At 43.8% G+C, this 21,265-nt stretch overlaps 1 protein-coding gene across 3 annotated transcripts in view; it reads left to right on the top strand.

Moving 5' to 3' along the window:
- Positions 1-21,265, top strand: part of ripor2 (RHO family interacting cell polarization regulator 2) — a 48,199-nt gene that overhangs the window by 7,993 nt on the left and 18,941 nt on the right. For all 3 annotated transcript variants that reach the window (XM_084031537.1, XM_084031538.1, XM_084031539.1), the window contains exon 2: positions 18,183-18,303. In XM_084031537.1, coding sequence (XP_083887663.1) covers positions 18,183-18,303 — 121 coding nt within the window. The remainder of the gene's footprint in view (positions 1-18,182; positions 18,304-21,265) is intronic.

The following is a 21,265-nucleotide window of genomic DNA, read 5'->3' as shown; positions in this document are numbered from 1 at the left end:
TCTTTGGAGGATTAGAGCCGATGTTGCAGATTAGCCTGATGCTAAATTACCTGTTGCTGTGATTTTGATTGGTGACTGCTATAAATACCTTGTTATGTATCTGTGTGTGTGTGTGTGTGTGTGTGTGTGTGTGTGTGTGTGTGTGTGTGTGTGTGTGTGTGTGTGTGTGTGTGTGTGTGTGTGTGTGTGTGTGTGTGTGTGTGTGTGTGTGCTGGTTCTTCAGTAAATATAGCCGCTAGTCAGGGGCTGTTGATGACAGCCATAATTACAGGCTGAGCTGTTCAGCAGCTGAGAGTCTTGGAGGAAGCAAGAGAGAGGGGTGTGTGTGTGTGTGTGTGTGTGTGTGTGTGTGTGTGTGTGTGTGTGTGTGTGTGTGTGTGTGTGTGTGTGTGTGTGTGTGTGTGTGTGTGTGTGTGTGTGTGTGTGTGTGTGTGTGTGTGTGTGTGAGGGGTTTATGGAAACCCTACAGAGTTCCCTGAATGTGTTCTACCCAGCATTCTTAGTCAGATGTACAGTGGAATGCAGTCTGAGTGTGGTTTTGCATGTTTCGGACGGTGATGTTTAACATTACAATTAAAGTATGAGTCCCCAAAGAACGTTTCACTGCGGACCAATCAGATTCGCAGTTAGAGCGGACCTGGGACAGAAAGGGACGGGTCGGTTGAGGGGGTTGGGGGGCTCACTGACAGTAGAACAAGTGTAACTGCTGCTACTTCTTTAGCTTTAAAGGAAGGAAAAAGCCCTCTATAGACATGCATTGAGTGATATATATTGGCAGAAATGGAATATAATATTTAGAAGTATGTTTTCTTTGGTGTATAATCACTTGAAAATAAGCTAAATTAAATGATGCTGTTACCTTGGAATGAACTATTGCATGCAGATCAGGTCCTCTTCACGTAGCAGTACAGATGTTGTGTCTTCACATTGGAGTCCCTGGTTGAATAAAGGATAAATGTGTACAAAATTGAAGTGTAAAACCATCCTGTGGTTTTACCGGGGTTTAAGTGCAGGATTGTACTGTGACTTCCTGGAATTTTGTCTTCCATGTGACGTTGCCAGGCAACCACTGGGGACTGTGGAAGAGATTGTGTCTGTTTAAGAAATAGTCTCAATCTCCTAATCTAACTTTCAGCAAAAAAAAATCTATTAAGCGTGTTTCAGAAAATGTCAAACTTTTCCTTTAAACGGCTGAGAGGAAATGGGGGCGCCTTGTTGTTTTGGCGTGTTTTTCATTCATACAAATTAAAGTCAACTACATGTCGGTCTACCTCGTTTGGCCTCATGTAACCTCAGTATGGAGCTTGTTCTTGACTCATTATTCCAGCACTGATACAGTAGCTCACAATGAAAGTCTTGGAGCCATAAAGCTTTTACTTTCTTTGCCAGCTTTTCTTAATTTCCTCATCTGGGTCGTTGCGGCCCATCCAGCTTCACCAGAGTCCCGTTACCGAGCACATTTCACTGTTATTTCATAACAGGCCTTAATGGCAACGTTACAGTGAGGAAAGCATTCTCATGGATTATTTTTTTAAAGGTTATCAGTATTTTGTCAACAAGGATGATTTTCCTGAAAATTTAAAAATCTGTCCTCACGTTAAGGACCACAGGTGAATAATTCCTGGACCTTCCCTTTAAGATGAATCACACCAACGATTATGAAATCCCTTCCTCCTTTACTAATACCAAACTGATGGATTGAAAGGGACAAGCCATTTTCTGCTCCCTTTGCTTCATGGAAGGGCGAGCTGAATTGGATTTGTATGGACTCAGCGGAACAGCATATCCACTTATGGAGGGCAGCTACGCTGGCAGAAGCACCTCAAGACAAGTCACTCTACATAAAACCACGTTGTTCCACAGAAATGTGTTTTCCCCTCGGCCCTCGAATAGCAGCACCGGTGGGGTTTCACGCTGTTTGTAGCTCCTTAAGAACGAGGCGTTGGTGTTTTTCATTGTTCCCTTCGTGTAATTGAATTTATCCTCGGGAAAGCAATCTTTATAAACCCACCTTAGGCGAACAGATTTTTGAAAAAAAGCCCTTGTTGTTAAACTGCATAATCACAGATAATCACACCATCATTTTCGCAATCTGTCAATACGTTTACGAAGAGTTTCATGCAACGGTAAAACGCTGCAGAAAGAGGCAGGTTGTACTGTACTGTAAAGTTTGGTTTAATGTCCAAGTTAACATGAAAGCTGGATTTAAACCCTCTCTCTCTCTCTCTCTCTCTCTCTCTCTCTCTGCTCTCCAGAACAAGGTCAAAGAGAAATGTTCAAGACAGTTCATAAGGTGACAGCTGGTTAAATCTGGTGCTCAGGCAGATTCACCCTGCAGGCCAGGCTGCTGTGCAGAGAGAGAGAGAGAGAGAGAGAGAGAGAGAGAGAGAGAGAGAGAGCTAATGCCTCTAGCAATACAACACCGACTACAATGTACTGTTTGTGTGTGCAGAGCTGCCCAGAGGTCACGTCCTTCATAATTTTGACCCAAAATATTGGGATTTGAGTTCCCCGAACTCTTAGCTGTTAGTTACACAGTTTAAAAGATCCTCAAGGGCCTATAAGTTTTGTATTAGCTTTTCACGCCACTCACAGACACCTGCACAAATTATATTTATTTACACACTGCTACAACTGTAAGACGGATTAATGTTAGGTAAAAAACTAAAATATAAAAAAAAATCTTTGATGTATGACTAACCACACAGCAGACTGGAAGCTTTAACGTGTTTCTGCTGTTACTGATGTTTTATATAGCGCTTTTATTTATATTTTATTTTTTTATGTTAGTTTATCTGTTAATTGCCTATGTAGTGTGACCTATGGTATAATGTGCAGTGTCGCTACGCCAACATTTATACCAATAAAGCTCCTCTGATTTGATTTTACCAGACAGACAGACAGACAGACAGACAAAGAGAATCAGACAGGCATACTCCAAGCTTTATTCATGCTTCTAGGGCGCGTGCACGAGCAACCCCATCACACACACACGCACACACACACACACACACGGGAGCGTCGGGGCACGTAGCAGCCTGACCCCGCCCCTCCTCGTGACACCCTCCGCCTCTGATTGGCTCGCAGTGGTTCAGGCGGAGCGCAGCAAACACAAACTGGAATGTGTGAGAGCGGCTCCAGTGTTTGCTGTGGACGGCCGCTGCACCGAGTCTCCGCGGGGAAACAGACGCCGACCGTCGATCGCTCATCCGGGCGGCTGGTTTCATTCGTTGTGGGGAGATTATTTTCTTTAATCTGCACGGCGAACAAGCACCGAAACATCTGCGTTCAAAGCGACACCGCACTTTCCCTTTGTATTTACGCATGGATGGAGAGGCGCAGGTAGACGGCCGCAGACGCCACTGAGGAGCCACGAGTGAAGTTTTGCAGAGGTGAGTCGAAGCATCGACCGGTGCAACTTCTGCAGAGCTGAAACGCAGAGGAACGCAAGGTGTTTGGTGTGGCGCTCATTCATAAAACAACTGCGTTCTCTCCACTGTGGTGGTGGTGGTGGTGGTGGGGGGGAAGCTTGTTCTCCGGGGCAGTGGGTTAGTGGATCACAGCGAGGCGTGAACTCAGTTCACCACTGGAGCATATTAACTCACATAAACCACCGATATTTTCTTTTTTAAGTCAAGTTTTCTTGACACAAATCGTTTGGTGGTGGTGGTTTTGGGATTATTTTCTGAATTTGTGGCTGGACAATATGGAGAAAATCAAATATCATGATATTTTTGGCCGAAATACCTCAATATCGATATTTTAAACATTGAGATTTTGGATAATAGTCACCAGCAATGTGGATATAATTGATAAGTGGGCAAATAATGGAGCCAATAGAACACTTAAAAACAAACGTGTGCCATATTTGGACATCCATAATCTATTATCTAGTCTCCTTTCACAGATCTGCATTTAAATTGTGTATTTTCCATGGTATCTGTCACTCCTTTTGAGATGATGTGTTGTGAGTAGTTTCTGGTCCTGAACTGGCTTTGTGTTTCCTGGAGACACGTGAAACAAGTTTAAACACCTGTGATGCGCATGTGAAACATGAGTGAATGAGGTCCGTGGTTTTTAAAAAAATGCCCCCGCAGGTTTGTGGATGGAGTTCAAAGGGCATCAGTCTTTTTTTGTCATGTATTGTACAGTGATACCACCCACGGTGAATTGGCCAGATGAACCAGAGCGACAGTACTGAAGAAAATCTCTCTGTCCTTGACTGTTCTACCAGGAGATATCTCCAGTTGTTAGAAGCTTGTCCACCTGCCAGATGGTCTGCAAATAACTTTAAAAAAACAAACACCCTGCCTACCTAGAGACGAGTGTAAATTCCTTAATATTTTAAACTCCCCCCTGCTTTTTAATCGCCTGCCAACTGGGCTGCGGTTATCTTTTCAGCTGCATGTCCTCCAACTTGATCAAAAGCAACAATTTGTCAAGCTATCACATGTCCTCAATTCAGTCAGTTTCAATACACTTAAAAACAAAACAACAAGAGATTCTTCTGGCCAAATGAGCATGCAGCTTGCAAGCGGGGCTTTTCCCTGGCTTCTCAAAAAAAAAAAAAAAGCCAATTTTTTTTTTCAGGGCTAAATGCTCTTTCAGTGCAGGGCTGACTTTGATATGGTTAAGTGGAAGTGCTTTGCTTCCCTGCCAGCCTGTTTGGGCCACGGCTAAGCAGTTTGGAAGAGGCTGGAGACGAGGGGGGGAAGCATGTTTGTGCCAAGCCGAGACGGGCTGCGGGGATGCAAGACTGCCGTCTGTTGCCAGACTCCGCTCACCTTCTCTCTACTTTACCCCAGCCGGCTTTTTATTCCTCGCATCTGCTGCTCCTTCAGTCCTCCTTTCTTCTCCCTCCTCCTTTTCTGTTCTCTCTCTCTCTTTCTCACGTTCTCTCTCTCCACTCATGTCGGGACAAACGCACACATGCACTCATTTCCTCCTTTTTCTTTGCAAACTCTCATTAAAGGAATTATGACTGTGCGGTCTGGAGGAAATTAGACGGGAGGAGGGGGGGGGGTTCCCCCAAACTGGCATAACACAAATGTTGAAGTGAACTCAATGTCACCATCACCTGAATGTATCTGCCGAAATCTGCCAATTACTTTCTCGATTAATTATCCATAAAATATCAGAAAGTAATGAAAAATGTGAGACTGAGGTGAAATCTTCAAATATCTTGTTTTGTCCGAACCCCAAAGATTATATGAGACAAAGAGAAGAAGACAATCTTCAAGTTTGATGCTGGAACTTAAAAAAAAACACAATTGTTTCCCCTCTAATCCTAACGATAAGATAAATTGACTCATCAAGTTTAATTCGATATATCCATTAAGGTGCATGTAAATCACCAGAATAAATCCAAACATCATATAGCAGATCAATATCATGGCAACAATATTGACGAGCTGGATGGGTTCCAAATTTTATACAGATGTTCAAAGTATTTAGATGCTAAATCCTAACGATTTTGGAGAACGCAGTCTCAGAAAGTCAAATAACGAAAGCTCCGTAAATCAAAAATCAAGAGGAGGAGAGATCTGATCTGGAGGTGCTAACAGCCGCGATGAAGACTTTGGTGCTTTAAAATGACACACGGAGTACTTGACCTTTACTTTCCTAAAGAACTTGCACATCTTGAGAATATTGCCTACCTCTGTGTGCATGCGTGTGTGGGTGTGTGGGTGGCTGCAGCATGTGTTTCATTTATATACATATGTCTTTCCATCTGTTGGGAAGAGTGTGTTTTTATTTCAGGGGGAAACGTAGGCCTTGCATTCTTACAGGAGGAGTGTCTCCTAAAAGTTTGCACAGCTGATAGTTATTTCATAAGGCGTGTGCTGCTGGATGTTGAAGTGCTGGGATGGGGGAGAGAAATGATTTCAGTTAAATTAATAGAAATGACTTACACAATGATGTCAATTCTCCTGCTGAGTTTCTTTGATCTCGACATCCAAATTTAGCTCGAGATTGGGTCACTCTGTTCATAGATATACTTGTTTTTTAATGCGTCTGTCACAGTGCATACTAACTGGTATTATTTTAGAATTACAAGTCTGTTTGTCACAAAGTGATTCATCAGTTTGTGACAAACGTCCATTTAGATTGTGGTTCAGCCACACCACAGTCTGATAAAGGGGCCGTCGTATCTGCTGTGACTCAGAGGTTATCTGGTCTCAGGATGGCGGTCTGGCCTTGCTCGCCTGTCCTGACATGTCTTACTCTACAATCACAGCCTCCACAGTGGTGGTTGGGGGGGTAATTCTATGTGTGTTTCTGGTGTCAAATGGGTGGGCTGAGGTTGTTACACTGGGGTGACGTGGTATGTTGAGGGAGGGGCAGGGACAGGGAGTGGAGGGTCGACTGGGACAGGGGAGACGACTAGCTGGGAGGAATGAGGAGTGGAGGAGGGAGGAGATATCTCTGGGGGAGGGAGGAGAGGTGGGAGTAGAGGGAAAATATTTTGGCTCTACAGACATTCATGGACCCTCATCAAACGCCAAAACCTTTCATGTTAATTAGCAAAGAATAACATTCTAACGCTAACATATTATTTTACCTAAACGTCAACATGCTAGCGTTGTCATTGTCAGCGTGTTGCCATGCCAACCATTCAGCTTCAGCAGCCTACAGAGCCGGCTCTTATCTTGTTTTTATAGGTGGGAGATGAAATGAACGAGCGCAAAAGTTAATCTCGCGTCTGCTCGGCTGTCCTCACGGGCCCTCTTCTTCTTCTGCAGGCGGTGCTCTCATTATTCAGAGACGGGTTACTCTGCTGACCGCATGAGCAAGAGGCAGTGATGTATGAAAAATGATAACCGGAACAATTATGTGCTGCTAATGGACTAATGAGTGCCCGGCTGTGTGAGTGAGAGGGAGAGTGGGGGCGGGGTGGGGGGCATCAGTCACCTTTTTGGATCTTCCGTCATTCATTATTTTTATTTTTCCCCCTCCCTCCATCCTCCTCGACGTCTTACAGTCCCTTCCCGTCTGCCCACCCCCTTCTTCTACTCTCCTCCAGGATACAGACAGAGAATTTATGGTTTGAACCCGTCCTCACCCCTCTCCCCTGCTGTCTCTGAGAGCAGGTCAGCTTGGTGTGTTTGTGTGTGTGTTGAATCCCCTCCTCCAATTGTGTGACCATGCTAGGAGGGTACACATATGCACCACATGGCATTGACGTCATGTGCGCCACATGATATCTGACACACACACACACACACACACACACACACACCTCTGGCCGGAGCAGCTGGGAGTTGTAGCCGTGTTATGATTGCAGTAAGCGTTTTAGGGTCTTAAGCCGATAATCCGTCTGTTTTTTGGTATTTGGTGCGCTCCCTCTGCAGCGTTCAGCAGCTGGAAGAGACACTTTTGCTCGGTGTCTGTGTGTCACTGTGATTTGATGATCTGCTTCTTTGTTTGCCAGCATGAGAACAACATGCAGACACAATATGGCTGCGTGACACATCCAGTGCCAGCTGTCCGTACAGTTTGCTTCATAGTTACTCACATTAAGTTCGCTGTCAACGTTGTGACGGATCTCTCGGCAACAACCGTTGCGGCTTTGTCAACCGCAGCCTCCTGTTTGGTTGTTATCTCTGTTGTCTCTTGCTGTTCGTCCTCACTGTTTGTGAACATTTTGTTTTTGACCCAGAATACAGAGGGATGACTTACAGCAAGACTTTTTTTGCACATTTTGTCTGGTTACTTCCGTCACAACGTTGAGCTCAGGGAGGCACCGGGAAGTGTGTGTTCCTGTTACCCAGCTGCCTCTGTGACACACAGCTGTGTGATGACTTGAGGAGGAGACAAAGGGACATTGTTGCCATGATGATGTTCTCTCTTTGAACTGTGCTCCTTCTCCTGCAACAATGTCCTTAAAGGATGCTGCTGCCTGGTGTGGCCATTACGTTTTGGGTACCATCATGACGTGCCTTGCAGGTTTTTTCCTCCAGAATCTTCCTCTTCCCTCCCTGTTTCTCTCCCCGCATCTTCCGCCAATAACAGCGCGTTATTCCCGCGTGGTTCCCCCGTACATCACCACACATGTAGATAAACATGTGTAAGCAGCCGTTCCTGCTGTTTTCCAGCAACAACTTCGCTTTTAGAAATCCCCGGACATCCAATAGGGATTGTGCTAGAGATTTACTAAAAGGATAAAGTGCCTCTGCTGCTTCAATATGGACCCTTGTTTTTTTTAATCTTCACTCTCTAGTCCCCCAACATTATGGATGGTACTAAATCTATTGACCCCTTTTATTGCAAAACATCTGTGGGATCGAGCTTCTCTATTGCATATATTAAGAGCGTTTCTCTCTCTGACCATTTCTGAATGTCTTCAGGTTTTTTTTAACCATTTGGTTCTTTTAGTGTTTGTAACCGAAAATAATAATTAACTGCAGCCCTAAATGTCAGATAACACCGGAAGATTACCTGTGTTGTAAAGGAAAAGGTCAAACCAAAGTTCAGCCTTCAAAAAACGTTTTTTTTGTGTGATTATTATGATCTGCAATGATAAATCACACTTTAGGTGATGCAGCTGCACGTCCCTGGTAAGCACTTCTGCTATAGGTTACAGCACACTCTGTGTTTTTCAGTGTCTCTTGACCTTTTCTGCACGTCCTGCACTCGCTCTCATCTTCCTGGCTCAGTCTCGTCCTTACACTGCACATAATAACATGACAAACAGAATAAAGTGGAATAGAGTGGCAGTAATATAGAACTCTGCCTACTTCTCTAATCAAAATGATTTACACAAATGATTTGAACTTTTGGGTAATGACTGTACTGTCTTTGTGCAACTTTTGATGTATAATCTGTTCAATTTCGTGCTTGCGGAGCAAAATGCACCTCAGTGCCCGGCGCCCCCTGCTGCGTCTTTACATCTTACAGCGTAATAACCTCCACAGTTAGTTTTAACTGAGCACCGTTTAGGGAGAAGTGGAACATTTATTAGTGTATTATCTCTGCCAGGGAGAGCTCATTTCAGGAACATGTGGAAGTGTGGTTTTATTTTTGCTCAGCCGCTCAGTTATTTGCTCCTCTGTTGTAAACATGACGATGGCTTAGTAAAGGTTGCAGAAGGATTGCCGATTACAGCTGTGTCCTGAAGCCCGAGACCTCACCTCACCGTCCTGCCTCCTTCCTATTATGAATCGTGACGATAGCTGGCAGGTTTCCCAGGGTCGGCTAATTCACACATAGCTGCAGAACACTCGGAGCTTGTGTTATCACAGGATCAGCTATCAGTGAAAAGAATGTTGTCTTTCTTTTTGTGCTAAAAATAACAAATGGGGCTGAAATGACCAGTGCAATCCTGTTGTGTTAAGTGCATTCCAGTGCTGCAGCATAGGTGGTCACTTTCAGTCAGTCGCAATGGACTAATCAAAGAAGAGCAAGAGGGGAACTGGTTCTCATGCTGGCCCGAATGCAGGGGGATGCTGACCCTCAGACCTCATGTTCTACTTAGTCAGTGTGACATCAATTTGGCCAAAGAGGACATTTGATAACATTGTCAAACTAACCATGGACAGTTTAAAAGAAAAAAGGGTGAGGCTGAATCATAAACTCTATGTGAGAAGTGGATGTACCGGTAGTCATTGTGACATCATCCATTGGTTTTGAAACCTCAAGTTTGTCATTTTGACTGATGATATCTTGGAATTTTGCAATCAGTGAAAGGAAGTGACCATGTTTGGAATGTGGTGGAAGTGTTGAACTGATAGCGAGGTCGTCGTAGGAACCTGTCAATCACATGGTAGCTATACCCTAAAGCATACGCTACTTTATGGTCTATTTTACTCTAAATGAACATCATGCTGGATTGATGAAGACTTTAGCCTCAAACAGATGTGATGCTGCTGTTTGATGTGTTTTATTTTGACTTTATTGTGTGTTGAGTATCACCACTAGGCAGCATTGATTCTGCGTGGATCAGGCTGGTGGATGTGCAGGTTGGTATCAGAGTTGCTGGCGGTGATGTCGTCATGGGACTACCGTACTTTATTCGGCTGCAGCACTTAATGACTTTGTTGCCAGTGTGCCGACACTCAAGTCAGCAACAGACACATTGTGTGCTTGTGTTTTTAAGCTCCTGTCCCTCAGCTGCTGCTATTTTACTATCTAATCATGTATTGGATGTCAAAAATAAGGATCTTTGAGTACATTAATCTGGATCGTGCATTTACTGGTATGGCTTACAGTTCTTACACGCTGCTCTCCGCAGCTGAAATGTCAGCAGCAGCTGCCTTGATTGTCGCTTCGGTCCAGACACGCCTCAGTTAATCTGATCATCTGTACATTTAAATGCCACGACATATCCTGGCCTTAATTCCTTTTTCAGCAAGGACACTGGTGACCATATGAAATGTACGTGTACTGCACACACACACACACACACACACACACACACACACACACACACACACACACACACACACACACACACACACTGTAACGCTGGGGAAATGTCATAGAGGTGGTCTGAAACAAGCCTTGGTTCTTGTTAAACATGATGACTTAAAAGAAGGATAATAAAGAGTAATATGTACGTGTACTAATTAAGGTGACACATAATTCCAACCGTGGCCTAAATTATCTTTCCGCCCTCTTAAACCCAATCTGAAAATATGATATCGGATTCAGTGCTTGCATGTGTGTATTTCTGCAGCTTGTTGGCAACATTTCTGACCTGTTTCGACTTTCATGTGATGGAGGTGGCACGGGTCTCTCTCTCTCTCTCTCTCTCTCTCTCTCTCTCTCTCTCTCTCTCACAGACTCTGTTCAATTTCCACACTTTGGCAGTCACACAACAGTCATGTCCCCTCCGTTACAGATCCCAATCTGTCTGCTAATGAACCAAATCAGATGACTGGGTTGCCCATCAGCTGATTCTAATATTCTCTCTAATGTTGTGGTGATTGGGTTTGTCTGAGAATCAGGAGATTATGATTAATTGGGTCAGGATTTCAGCAGCCTGATTGGTTTTGCCTAGATGAGGTCCTCATATGCTGGGTGAGGCATAAATCAACAAAAACAAATTATTTCAAACTGTCATTTAGAGAAATATGTTCATTTCACTAACTCAGTAAGAGTTGGATGAGAAGAATAATACCATTCTGTCAGTAGCTTGCTATGAGTACTGGAAACGGAGCTTAAACAAAGGATAAACATAGTAAACTTAGTGCACTTTAGAGCCGATGGGTCGATTTTGTTACTTTATGACAGGGCCGGGCTAACTGTTTCCCCCTGTCTCCAGTCCAGTGGAATCTAATTCAAAAAGGTTATATTTTCAGTTTAGTTGGTTTGCTTTATTTCTCAGGGGATATGGAAAAAAAAAACAGATTTTCATTAAACTCTTACATGGAGCAGATCCGAATCACGAATCAGATACACATTGTTTTACACTTGTTTGACAGTCATCGGTTACTGTCGTCTTCAGCGTATGTCAGTCGATTTTTGTCGAATGTTTGCGCTCCTGCAGGAATTTTCCACCATTGTTGCCATTCAAAATGACTGCTACAAAGAGGCATTGTGCACATGGGTAGAGAGACGACTATTAACCAAGCTATTGATTCTTTTTTTGTACCTGAGGTATTTTCGCTGCGTCACACAGGAGCTGTTGACACATCTGTACTGCTCATTGTTTCTTTTGTGTGTCTCATCAGCGTGGCTCGAATGAAAAACCTGGCAACCTGGTGTCTCTCCATCCTTAGGGCTCTTAGTCAGAGTGTAAAAATGTTATCCATCATCCTGCAGGTGACTGGAGCTAGGAGGCCTCAATTTACAGGGTCAAAGATCAAGGTGTTTACAACATCATTCTGTGTATGTGTGGAAATGCATGTTTTGATGGTAACCGGAGGCGTCAACTAGCCACACACACGTGAGGAGGTAGTTTTCTGGGTTTGACACGTAATATATACTTGTTTTTGTGAGCGACGTCAAAAGTTGCAATAACATTTTTTTGGCCACCTGGGGGCACCAAAAACGAGCTGTAAAGACAGCCTTTGACATATTACCTTTTTGAAGAGGAAATGGCTAAGATGTGAAAGTGAAGAGATGCAGAGCAATATAATAATTCATATTTTGTGTCCACCTGATGAACTCTTTTGGTCTCGACTATCTATTGATGGAAATATCTGGCTCTTTTCGCTGCTAAAGGCTCAATTGTGCTCACTAACTCTCCGTGTGCTGTTTGTTGCTGAGCAGGTATTATACAGTGGATTTGTAAAGCTTTATCAATGAACAGCTGCTGGTTGCGGCTGAGAAAATAAAACCGTAATGGTGGCTGATGCAACGGAGACAGCATTTCCGAGCACTACTGCTTCTATTGAAAATGTCTCCGTTACAGACTAAAATACTGGATTGGGTAATGGTGAGTGAATCTGCACATCCGACATCCTGTTCTATCATTTACCAACTCATTTAACACTACAGTGTAGACATCCGCGTTGAAATCGGCAGTAGAGCTAGTTAACGTTAGCCAGTGGGCCACTGATTTGCATTATGATGGACGTTCAAGGTCCATTAAGTAAAAATGAGTACAGAGTTAAAGTAGGTAATATCGTTATCATGATGCATTCTAATGTAATCAGTCACTGGTATATGTATGGGAACATCTCTGTTCTCCGTCTGTCTTTTTCCAGCAGTCAACTTGACAGAATATTCTATGAAAGATCCTAATTATTAAAGGTGTTTCATCGTCACCATGGCATTTTGGCATGTTTCTCCACACTGTCATCCCTTTTTCTTTTCATTTCTTGTCCTTTTTAGCACTTTAGTGAAGATGAACAAGCACTCCTTCCTCAGGAGGAACAAGCAGGCTCTCCTTGGAGTCTTTTTGCCTTTTTAAAAGTAGCTGGAAATGGCCAACTCTTGTCGTCGGGTTAAGAAGCAACATCACGATCATTCTGGCTGCAGGACTGTATCACATTTGCATGTGCACCGCTCTGGTGTCACACAAACATAATTATGCAGTGATTATGCGCCTGTATGTGTTCTGCAGGCAGATATGTCAACGCCGCCCACTTTACCTGCAGGGAACTTTTTGGATTTTCATGTTCTTCCCAACATGGTCAACGGGTTAATGGGACACGTGATGAAAGTGGGATTAAAACATGCTGCCTTTCATATCCAAATTAATCTTGTGCACGCATGGAATTATGTAGACGTCTGTAATCTGTAAAGAGTTGAGATGTCATGGTGTGTTATTCCGAGTCTTAAAATCTTTTCCAAGGGAGTATTTGAAGATACGTGTGCGTCTACTGAGCAACGTGAAGCCGTACCTTCTTTTTGACTCTGTTTGAGACACTTGAGAGGCCCACACCAAGCCATGCGCTTGTGTCAAACAAATCAGAGCTCTTTCAGGTTTCATCTCTCGTTTCCAGTTTTGAACCGGATTACAGGAAAAGCAGAAGACGGAAAGAAACAATGTGGTATGTTTTGGCTCGGGGACGGCAGCCTGCAGCCAGTTTTAGCCCAGTTTGAAGCCGCACCAGCAGTTACCCTCCTCATTGAACCAGTTCACGCAGACACGGACGCATCGGGGGAAAACCTGAGCTGCTTTCAGGCACGCGCTGGCAGCCTGCAGGCTGTGTTGGGACACGTCCGTCCATTTCCAGTAATGTTGATCGTCACAACTGCATTCGTCCCGTTGTCCTGATTGTTTCTTGTAATCAGACGGTCGCCTCTGTTTATACACTTTTCTCCTGTCAAATCTCTCCTCATCCCCTGGCTGCTTTATTCTTTCATTCCTATTTTTATCTGCATTTCCTGCCACCTTAAATACAAAGACACGATTAAAAGGAATGAGGCAGTTTTAGATGACATTTAACGCAGCATCTATAAACAATCTAAATATATATATATATATTTATTTATTTTTTCCAACTTAAGGATCGGTGCTTTAAAAGCCTCGGCCCTGTAACACGAGGGCGTGTGTCCTACTTCTTGGCAGTTGGCTCTCATAACCATTGTTTTACATAACCCACTTCATCCCATTTTGTCCGCTGTTGCCATGGTGAAGCTAATTTATACAGGCATTAAAAATTAGGCTCCTCCGCTGTGAGCTGACTCTGTTTTTTTTGGGGGGGTGGGGGGAGTTAAACATAAATTCTCATGACACACACACACACTCGGGGAATTATTAGAGTAAAGTGTTTGTTTTTGTGGGTGACTCCTGTTTAAAAGAGAAGATTGAGGTGGGCACAATGTGCACAATGGGAATTAGTGTTAGTGTGATGAATTAAGTGATACAGCAGTTTACGTGTCTACTAGAAATAGTTCACTCACCTCTTCCTCATCTCTGTCTCCACTCTTGTGACGGCTACAAACTTCATTAAGGAGAAAAGTTACTTCACCGAAAGTGTACTTTTACAGTTAATATACATTTGTATGAACGAGTGACAACAAGAGTGAGGAGTAGAGAGAGTGGGCTGAAGAAATGAGATAAAAGGAATAATATAGTGAGTCACAAAAGAGGAGAAAAGAGGAGGTGACCTTGGTTCAAGAGATTTTTGGGAGAATCCATTCAAGTGTCTGAGTCACCAAAACGTGAATGGAGGATTTAAAAGAGTGAAAAGATTGTCATTTTATGCGTTTCTTTGGTAGATGTTTGAATATGTGGCTATGAGTAATTGACTTAAGGCATAACTAAACGTCCTTCATGAAAATCCATGCAAACAGGAATTGTAGTTAATCCGAGTTCAGGTCCCCTAAATGTTATTTTGATTTAATTTTATTGTATTACTGTTCAGTAATCACAGAACTTTCTCTGAAATCAAAAGATTTCCTTCAGATCTGTTCACAATGTCTGCAGAAGAAATAACGTATAATAAAAACATTAGACATCATCTTCCGTCGTAGATTCCTTCTGGGCTGCATCCATTCAAAAAAACAAACTCATTGAACATCGTCACACTTAATAAAATGCAATAAAATAGTCGTCTGGCAGCAGTAGACTTGCTAAGAGGTGAACTCATGAGCAGTAGCGTTGGCTCGGCACCCACACCAGTCATGTGAGAGAGCAGGACACTTGGTGTAATCTTATTGTGCTCTTATCTCTCCACAGTCCATGTGCATTAATAGTCCCATCAGCCCCCCCTCCCATGTGTATCATTGGTCCAGTCCTGCCAAGCTGCAGCTCAGCATACTGATCAATCTAATGTTCACATATTCAACAAAGAAATGCATTCTCACACTTCGTCGAGGGCATTTAAGGCTGTCCGTGTGTGAGCGCCAGAGAAGAAAGCCCCGTGAATGGGCTGAATGGCGGCCGCATTCAACGCGGGTAGCGGCTGGCACCAAACCAGAACGCACTGCGAGAGTTGGCATTGTTGTTCTCCCTCTCAACGGGTCTTTAGACGAGATGAGCGGTGACACTAAGAGGTGCAGAGGAAAGGTTTTTAGGATTCAGTGACTGAACTCAACTCTGTGGAGTTTGTTTTTGAAGGGGCTTGCTGAGGCTGGGAAAGGTTTTGGGGAAAATCTAGAAGCCCGGACATGAGTGGGAACATTCGGCACACCACTCTTGCCAAAGTGTCTGCTGCAAAAACACATCAAGAGAATAAAAACAGGCTACGTTTGCAATAACTTTGAGTATATGGCAAATAAACCAATAATGCAATGTTTCCAGTATTCATCATGTCTTCCGAAGTCTTGTTTTTTCGGACTAAATGAGACCCAAATATGACTTTAATTTATGACAAAGAAAAGCAGCACATCCTCATATTTGAGTAGCTGTAAACAGCCGGTATCTGAATGTAGGACACACTTTCATACAGTCTCAGTCCGCATTAGATTTCACTGTTGACAGTAAGTTAGACTCTTATTCCCCCAAGTCCTCATCATGGGCAGAACTACCTTTTTTGTACCATTTGGGAATAGAAAGGTAGTGAAGGGACTTGAAACTAAATGGCTTACACCATCTGGTATCATTATGTGTAGTTTTTTTAGTTTCTCTGGGCTAAAACTGTGGGACATCTTCGGAAAACGGCTGAAGTGCAGGGAACAGTGTCCAGACAGTGCTGTTATTGCCCAGAGAGCATTAGGTAACAAAATGCACCATTTGCACCCACTGCTCTTCTTTTAGGAGAGTGAGTCAGAAAGTCAGAGAGACAAATGTGGTTAGGGAGAAAAACTGTGCTGTTGAGTATCCAAAGCTCAAAATGGACTAAAAATTGCTGCAGTCCTGTGAAGTCTTTCTGCTCCCAACTGGGGTCAATATTCATTTCAACCATATTGCATTGCACTAGCTGTAGTTAACCTACAATTTCAAATAAATTCCTAAGCATATTACACATTTGCTCATAGATAAACCACCCGTAGAACCAAACCAGATGTATTTTTGTCCACATCCTACCAATCAAAACAGACATTGCCATTCCCAGCCAAAACATCCATCCAGCCATCAGTCCTGATGGTTCGTTTACAGAGTTACAGCCGTCGGCGTTCTGTGTTAAAGTGAGCTAGCTGCTATTAATAGCCTGAACCGTATCAGTCTCACCAGCCTATTGTCCCCCCCGCCGCAAAACAAGGCTCTAGTCTTTCCTCGGGCCCCGTGCCGGGTCTTTGTGTCGCTATCTGCCCGTCCCACAGACCAAAGGAGGGGGATATCGGATGGCTCAGCCGCTTGTAGCGCCGGGATGGATGAAGGTGGAGTGTGTCTACGCATGCATTCATTTGTATGACTAAACGAGGCCCGCACAGAGATGGTTTGTCCTCTGGAAACAGAAAGATGGATCAGTGGGGGGGAAACAAACACATACAAACACAAGGCCCCACAAACAGTGTGTCACACACAAATCAACAAAAAAAATGTCACTTTTCCAAAGTGGTTTAACTGGTAGGACTACGGGACGGTTGAGAGAAGCAGCCACACGGGAGAGCTGAATACTGAGGCTTCACAGACGGATTCCTCTGCTTGTCAGTGTCATCTGTCTCTCTCTCTCCTCCAGGCAACTGTGTGTTCGCCACTCTCTTTGTCATGAAGTGATACTGATTACCAGAAATGACACTTCCTCGCTACAGTGGTCACACAGTTAACACCGAGATCAACATGTTGGTCAGTTCTCATCTCTGAGTGACGCATTGTTGGATAACTTTGAAGTTACGGTAACATGAGGCCAGCGGTTGCTGTTGGCAGCCGGCTGGGACTGAATGTAACCGATAGTGGAAACACTGATTTAATAATGACTTTGACAAACAAACTAGTTAAAGTTCACAGGTCATGTCTGGCTGGTACTTGATTTGTTTAATTGGGTTGTTTTTGGCCCCCCAAACTGCAGCAGATGGGCGCCTCCCAGCATTTTACACTGAAGTCCCCTTTTTTTAAGTTTAAATGCCAATCTGCTGCCACCGGCACCAAAAATCTCTACATGCCATGCAGCTGAAACTATGAGTCAGTTATCTTCTTCCCTCCGGGCGCTTCCTCTCTGCCGCATCATTATCTGACAGCTATACAAGGACCTCTCTGGCTATTTTCAGCTTGTTCCTATGTGAACTATGTTGCATTCCACGTCATCTTATAAAAAGCTGAAATCCGACGGGCCGCTGCTGCTAAATATACACGCAGGGATACGGTCTCAACTATAGGAGAAGCTGATTAGATAACTCGGCCATAAGACAGTCTGGATTGTTTTTACCCAGAATTCCCAATTAGATTTCTAGAAGAAAAAGTGGCCTTTAAAGCTACAGCTGGTCTCCAGTGACTTCTGCTTGTGCCACATTTGAACGACTGTCAGATGAAACACCTTTTTTTTAGAGGTCGACCTCGTCGTTCAGGTAGAAACTATGCATAATTGCTTCATGAAAAGTGATGGGAGTCATGTTTTTTGACACCTGCTGAGGAAGGAAAACAGCAACAGTTGAGTTTTGTTTGCCGTCGGGTAGTGAAAGATGGGGCCACTGTAGCGGAGACATGTCAGTGCAGGATCTGAATGCTGCTCGTCCACATTGCACACTGCAGCCATCACCAACAGCCTGCTTTGTCCCGCGTTGCACAATTCTCCCTGCTATGTAATTAACCTTTATGGTGACATTATTTGGGTGCTAATTGAGGTCATGGGATGCTTTTTGTCGTATCAGTGACTGACCCTGATCTCGACCCCCCATCATTCTGTGTTCAAACATTGTCAAAGGATTTGTTTGTGATGGATTTTTTTTTTGGTGTCTTACTCCAGGAGTGTCGTCCCGCGGCCCAGAGATCATGGCGGCCGGCACCCACTCCCCGGGAGGGCCCAATGGTATAATCCGGAGTCAGTCCTTCGCCGGGTTCAGCACGCTGCAGGAACGACGCTCTCGGTAAGTCTTGGTCAGATGATGTTACTCATCCCTGAAATGACAATTGAAGTCGTTAATGGAGGGTCATCCAATGAATATTTAACAGTAGGTCAGGTATTCAATCATTCTATCATTATAGTATTCTTAAAAGGATAGTGCACACGTTTGGGAAGCGGCTTTCTCCCAACTCTAGATAACCCTGATGATGTCATCAGGGTTATATTCTCAGGATTTCTAAAGCTCCTCCCCAGAAGATGAGTCAACTGTTTGTACAGGGGGGTTGTACTCCTTGTGAGACCATATGTGAAGTGGTTGGAATAGCCCTTTAAAACAAACAAATAACCTCCTTTAGAATCTGATCGATTTTCACATATTTAAACAGCTTCTAGTGTTTAAAATAAGTGAAACACTTCCCTCTATTACTCAGTGATACAGTTGGGATTCTCATGATTCATAACAGCAGAAGTACTATAGATATATTTGCTGTTTTGTAAGCATTGTGTAAAACATCAGCATTCTCATTTAATCTGACCTTTAGGGCTAAAGACAGTGAGACAAAGTTGCCGTCCTTTAGGTAAGTCTTACATCATTTTTACATAAGTGACACATGACATGTGGAAACTCTCGTATATAAGAGCAGATTCACCTCACCTCACATGCATACTGAACACCCGGCGATTCAATGTCAAATCTGTGATTTTGTAGGAGAGATGTTGATGGAAAAGACGACGCATGAGAGAGGAGGAGGAGGATGATGAAGCCTCGAAACAGGATTTTAAGAAAATGGCAGCAATATTTTACCTCTGTAATTAAAAATCAGCATTTGTTAAGTATCTGCCTTCTTTTCCCATGCAGAAGAGATGACACAATTTGTCCAACAAAACCTTCATTTGCTGTTTGGTTGAAATCGATCACTGTTAATGACCACACCTAGATTCAGACATCACTCACAGAAAAAGAAGGAATCTACTAACTCAATCATCGTAGTGACAACTTTTTTTTTTTTTCTGGTGGCGTTCAGCGAGCAACAGCAAGTCTCAAGATCCTGTGAAGGACCTGAATTCTTGAGGGATGATCCGCGCTGTATTGTATAACTACAACTCCGTTTCCTGATGATTGTTCCATTCATAGCCAGAAGTCTGAGATCGCGAAAGTTTTTGTCTAAACATCTGCGTTCCTTCCTCTCTGACTTATCTCTGACAACTCTCACTCAATCATCACAAGACAAAGCCCTCTCACACTACACAGAAACATATCTTGTGCGATCTCTCGGCTGCCGACGCCTCGTCCTCTTCGGCAGCCCCTCGTCCTTCTGAGAGAACCTATTTGAAATGTCTCTTCTTTCGGCTCAGAGGGCGGATGGGGTAATTGGTTGGAATGACTCGAGTGTGTGGGCGACTTGACACTGAGTGACAAGTTACTATTCTGATAATGAGTGAGATTGGAAAGCTGCAGAGCTGTGGTTTCACTTCCGAAATTCCGAGTGTAATTCAGCGACGACTCTCCACGCGTGTACCCATGTGCATGTTTTAGTGTGCATTTCCGCATGCGCTGCCGACTTTGCAGTTTCTGTCACAATTACAAGTCGGTATGGATTTTGCGTCTCTGCATATGTGCGTTTTTTGTGTGTGTGTGTGTGTGTGTGTGTGTGTGTGTGTGTGTGTCCCTGCCAAGAGACGCTTCCACGCTACAGCTTGCGTGACCCCAAGGCTACGCGGCGCTCTCATTCAGCGGTGGCCTACATTCGTGGCAGCGCAGCTTAGCTTGTGCTGCGCTGCCTGGCAAAGCGGCAAGACGTTCCAAGTTGTCGGAGCGCTGGGATTGGTCGCCGCCGTATCCCTGAGAGGAATCCGGTATCGCTCTCATTAAGGCCGGGGAAATGTCATTTGTCAGCCAAATGTGTAAATGGTTTTAAAAGCTGAAATGTGCAGCGTGAGTGGGGAAGATGAGCGTGACCTAAAAAGGGGGTTGATGTGAGGTGAGAGAGGCTTGTGTGGTGCTTTGTGCAGTGGAGAAAAGTTGGAGTTCTCGATCAAAAATTTTATATATTGTTTTTGCGATTTATCAAGCAAAAATGCTAAAGATTTGCTGATTTTATATTAAGTGAGAAGCAGATGCTTTTCTCAGTTTTATTGAATTTTCTTCATGCTCCAGTACATTGTAGATACAGTAGAATATTTTTGGGTGTTGGGCTGTCAGACAGACAAGAAACATGATGACATCACCATTCGCTCTGAGAAGTTTTAGTGGGCACATTTCACTGTTTCCTGACGTTTTATATTTTAAGGAATTAATTTGGAATCTGGAGATCCACCATTTGAATTCTGATTTCTTTACTATAATTCACAGCAAGTACTTAAAATACATAGATATAAATGTACTGAATTGTTATATTTAAATGATGGTATCCGATACCAGATCACCACATTGTCACAAAACCTGATCCAGCTGTTTGAGTCGGTATCGGAATGAGATCGGTATGAGTATTGATGCGTACACATACACTAGCGTTCAAAGGAGCATGTCTCACTGCCTGTTATATAAACATAACACCTACTGCACTCTGTTTAACTCCGAACTACATTTGTCAGCTTCCCCCCCTCCAGTCAGTCACGTTGCTGTTGGTATGTGGGGAAGAAGAGTGAAGAACAATGAATGTCATTGATTGGCGGTAGTGTGATTGTGCCTCCAGCGTGCGTTTGTAAGTTCACTCCGGCAGAAGATAAATGGCGGCTTTTGAATGGGGAGGGGGGGGCACGTGTTTGCATATGTTCGCACATATAATACGTATGTGATGTAGCACGTCCCTGTGATTGATGAAGACGTTCACCTCTGAGTTTACGCTGCACGTGTCTGACAGGTTCTTGTGCAGAATGATGTATAGCCTAAATGTGTCGGTCCCGTGTGACTTTGTAATCTTGATCTGAACAGACTCGACGAGCTCTCCCCATCAGGCACATGAGATGGATTCATGCTGAGACCG

Source organism: Eutrigla gurnardus (genome assembly GCF_963514095.1).
Source record: "Eutrigla gurnardus genome assembly, chromosome: 17".
Classification (NCBI taxonomy): Eukaryota; Metazoa; Chordata; class Actinopteri; order Perciformes; family Triglidae; genus Eutrigla; species Eutrigla gurnardus.
This window is presented reverse-complemented; position numbering and strand designations above follow the sequence as displayed.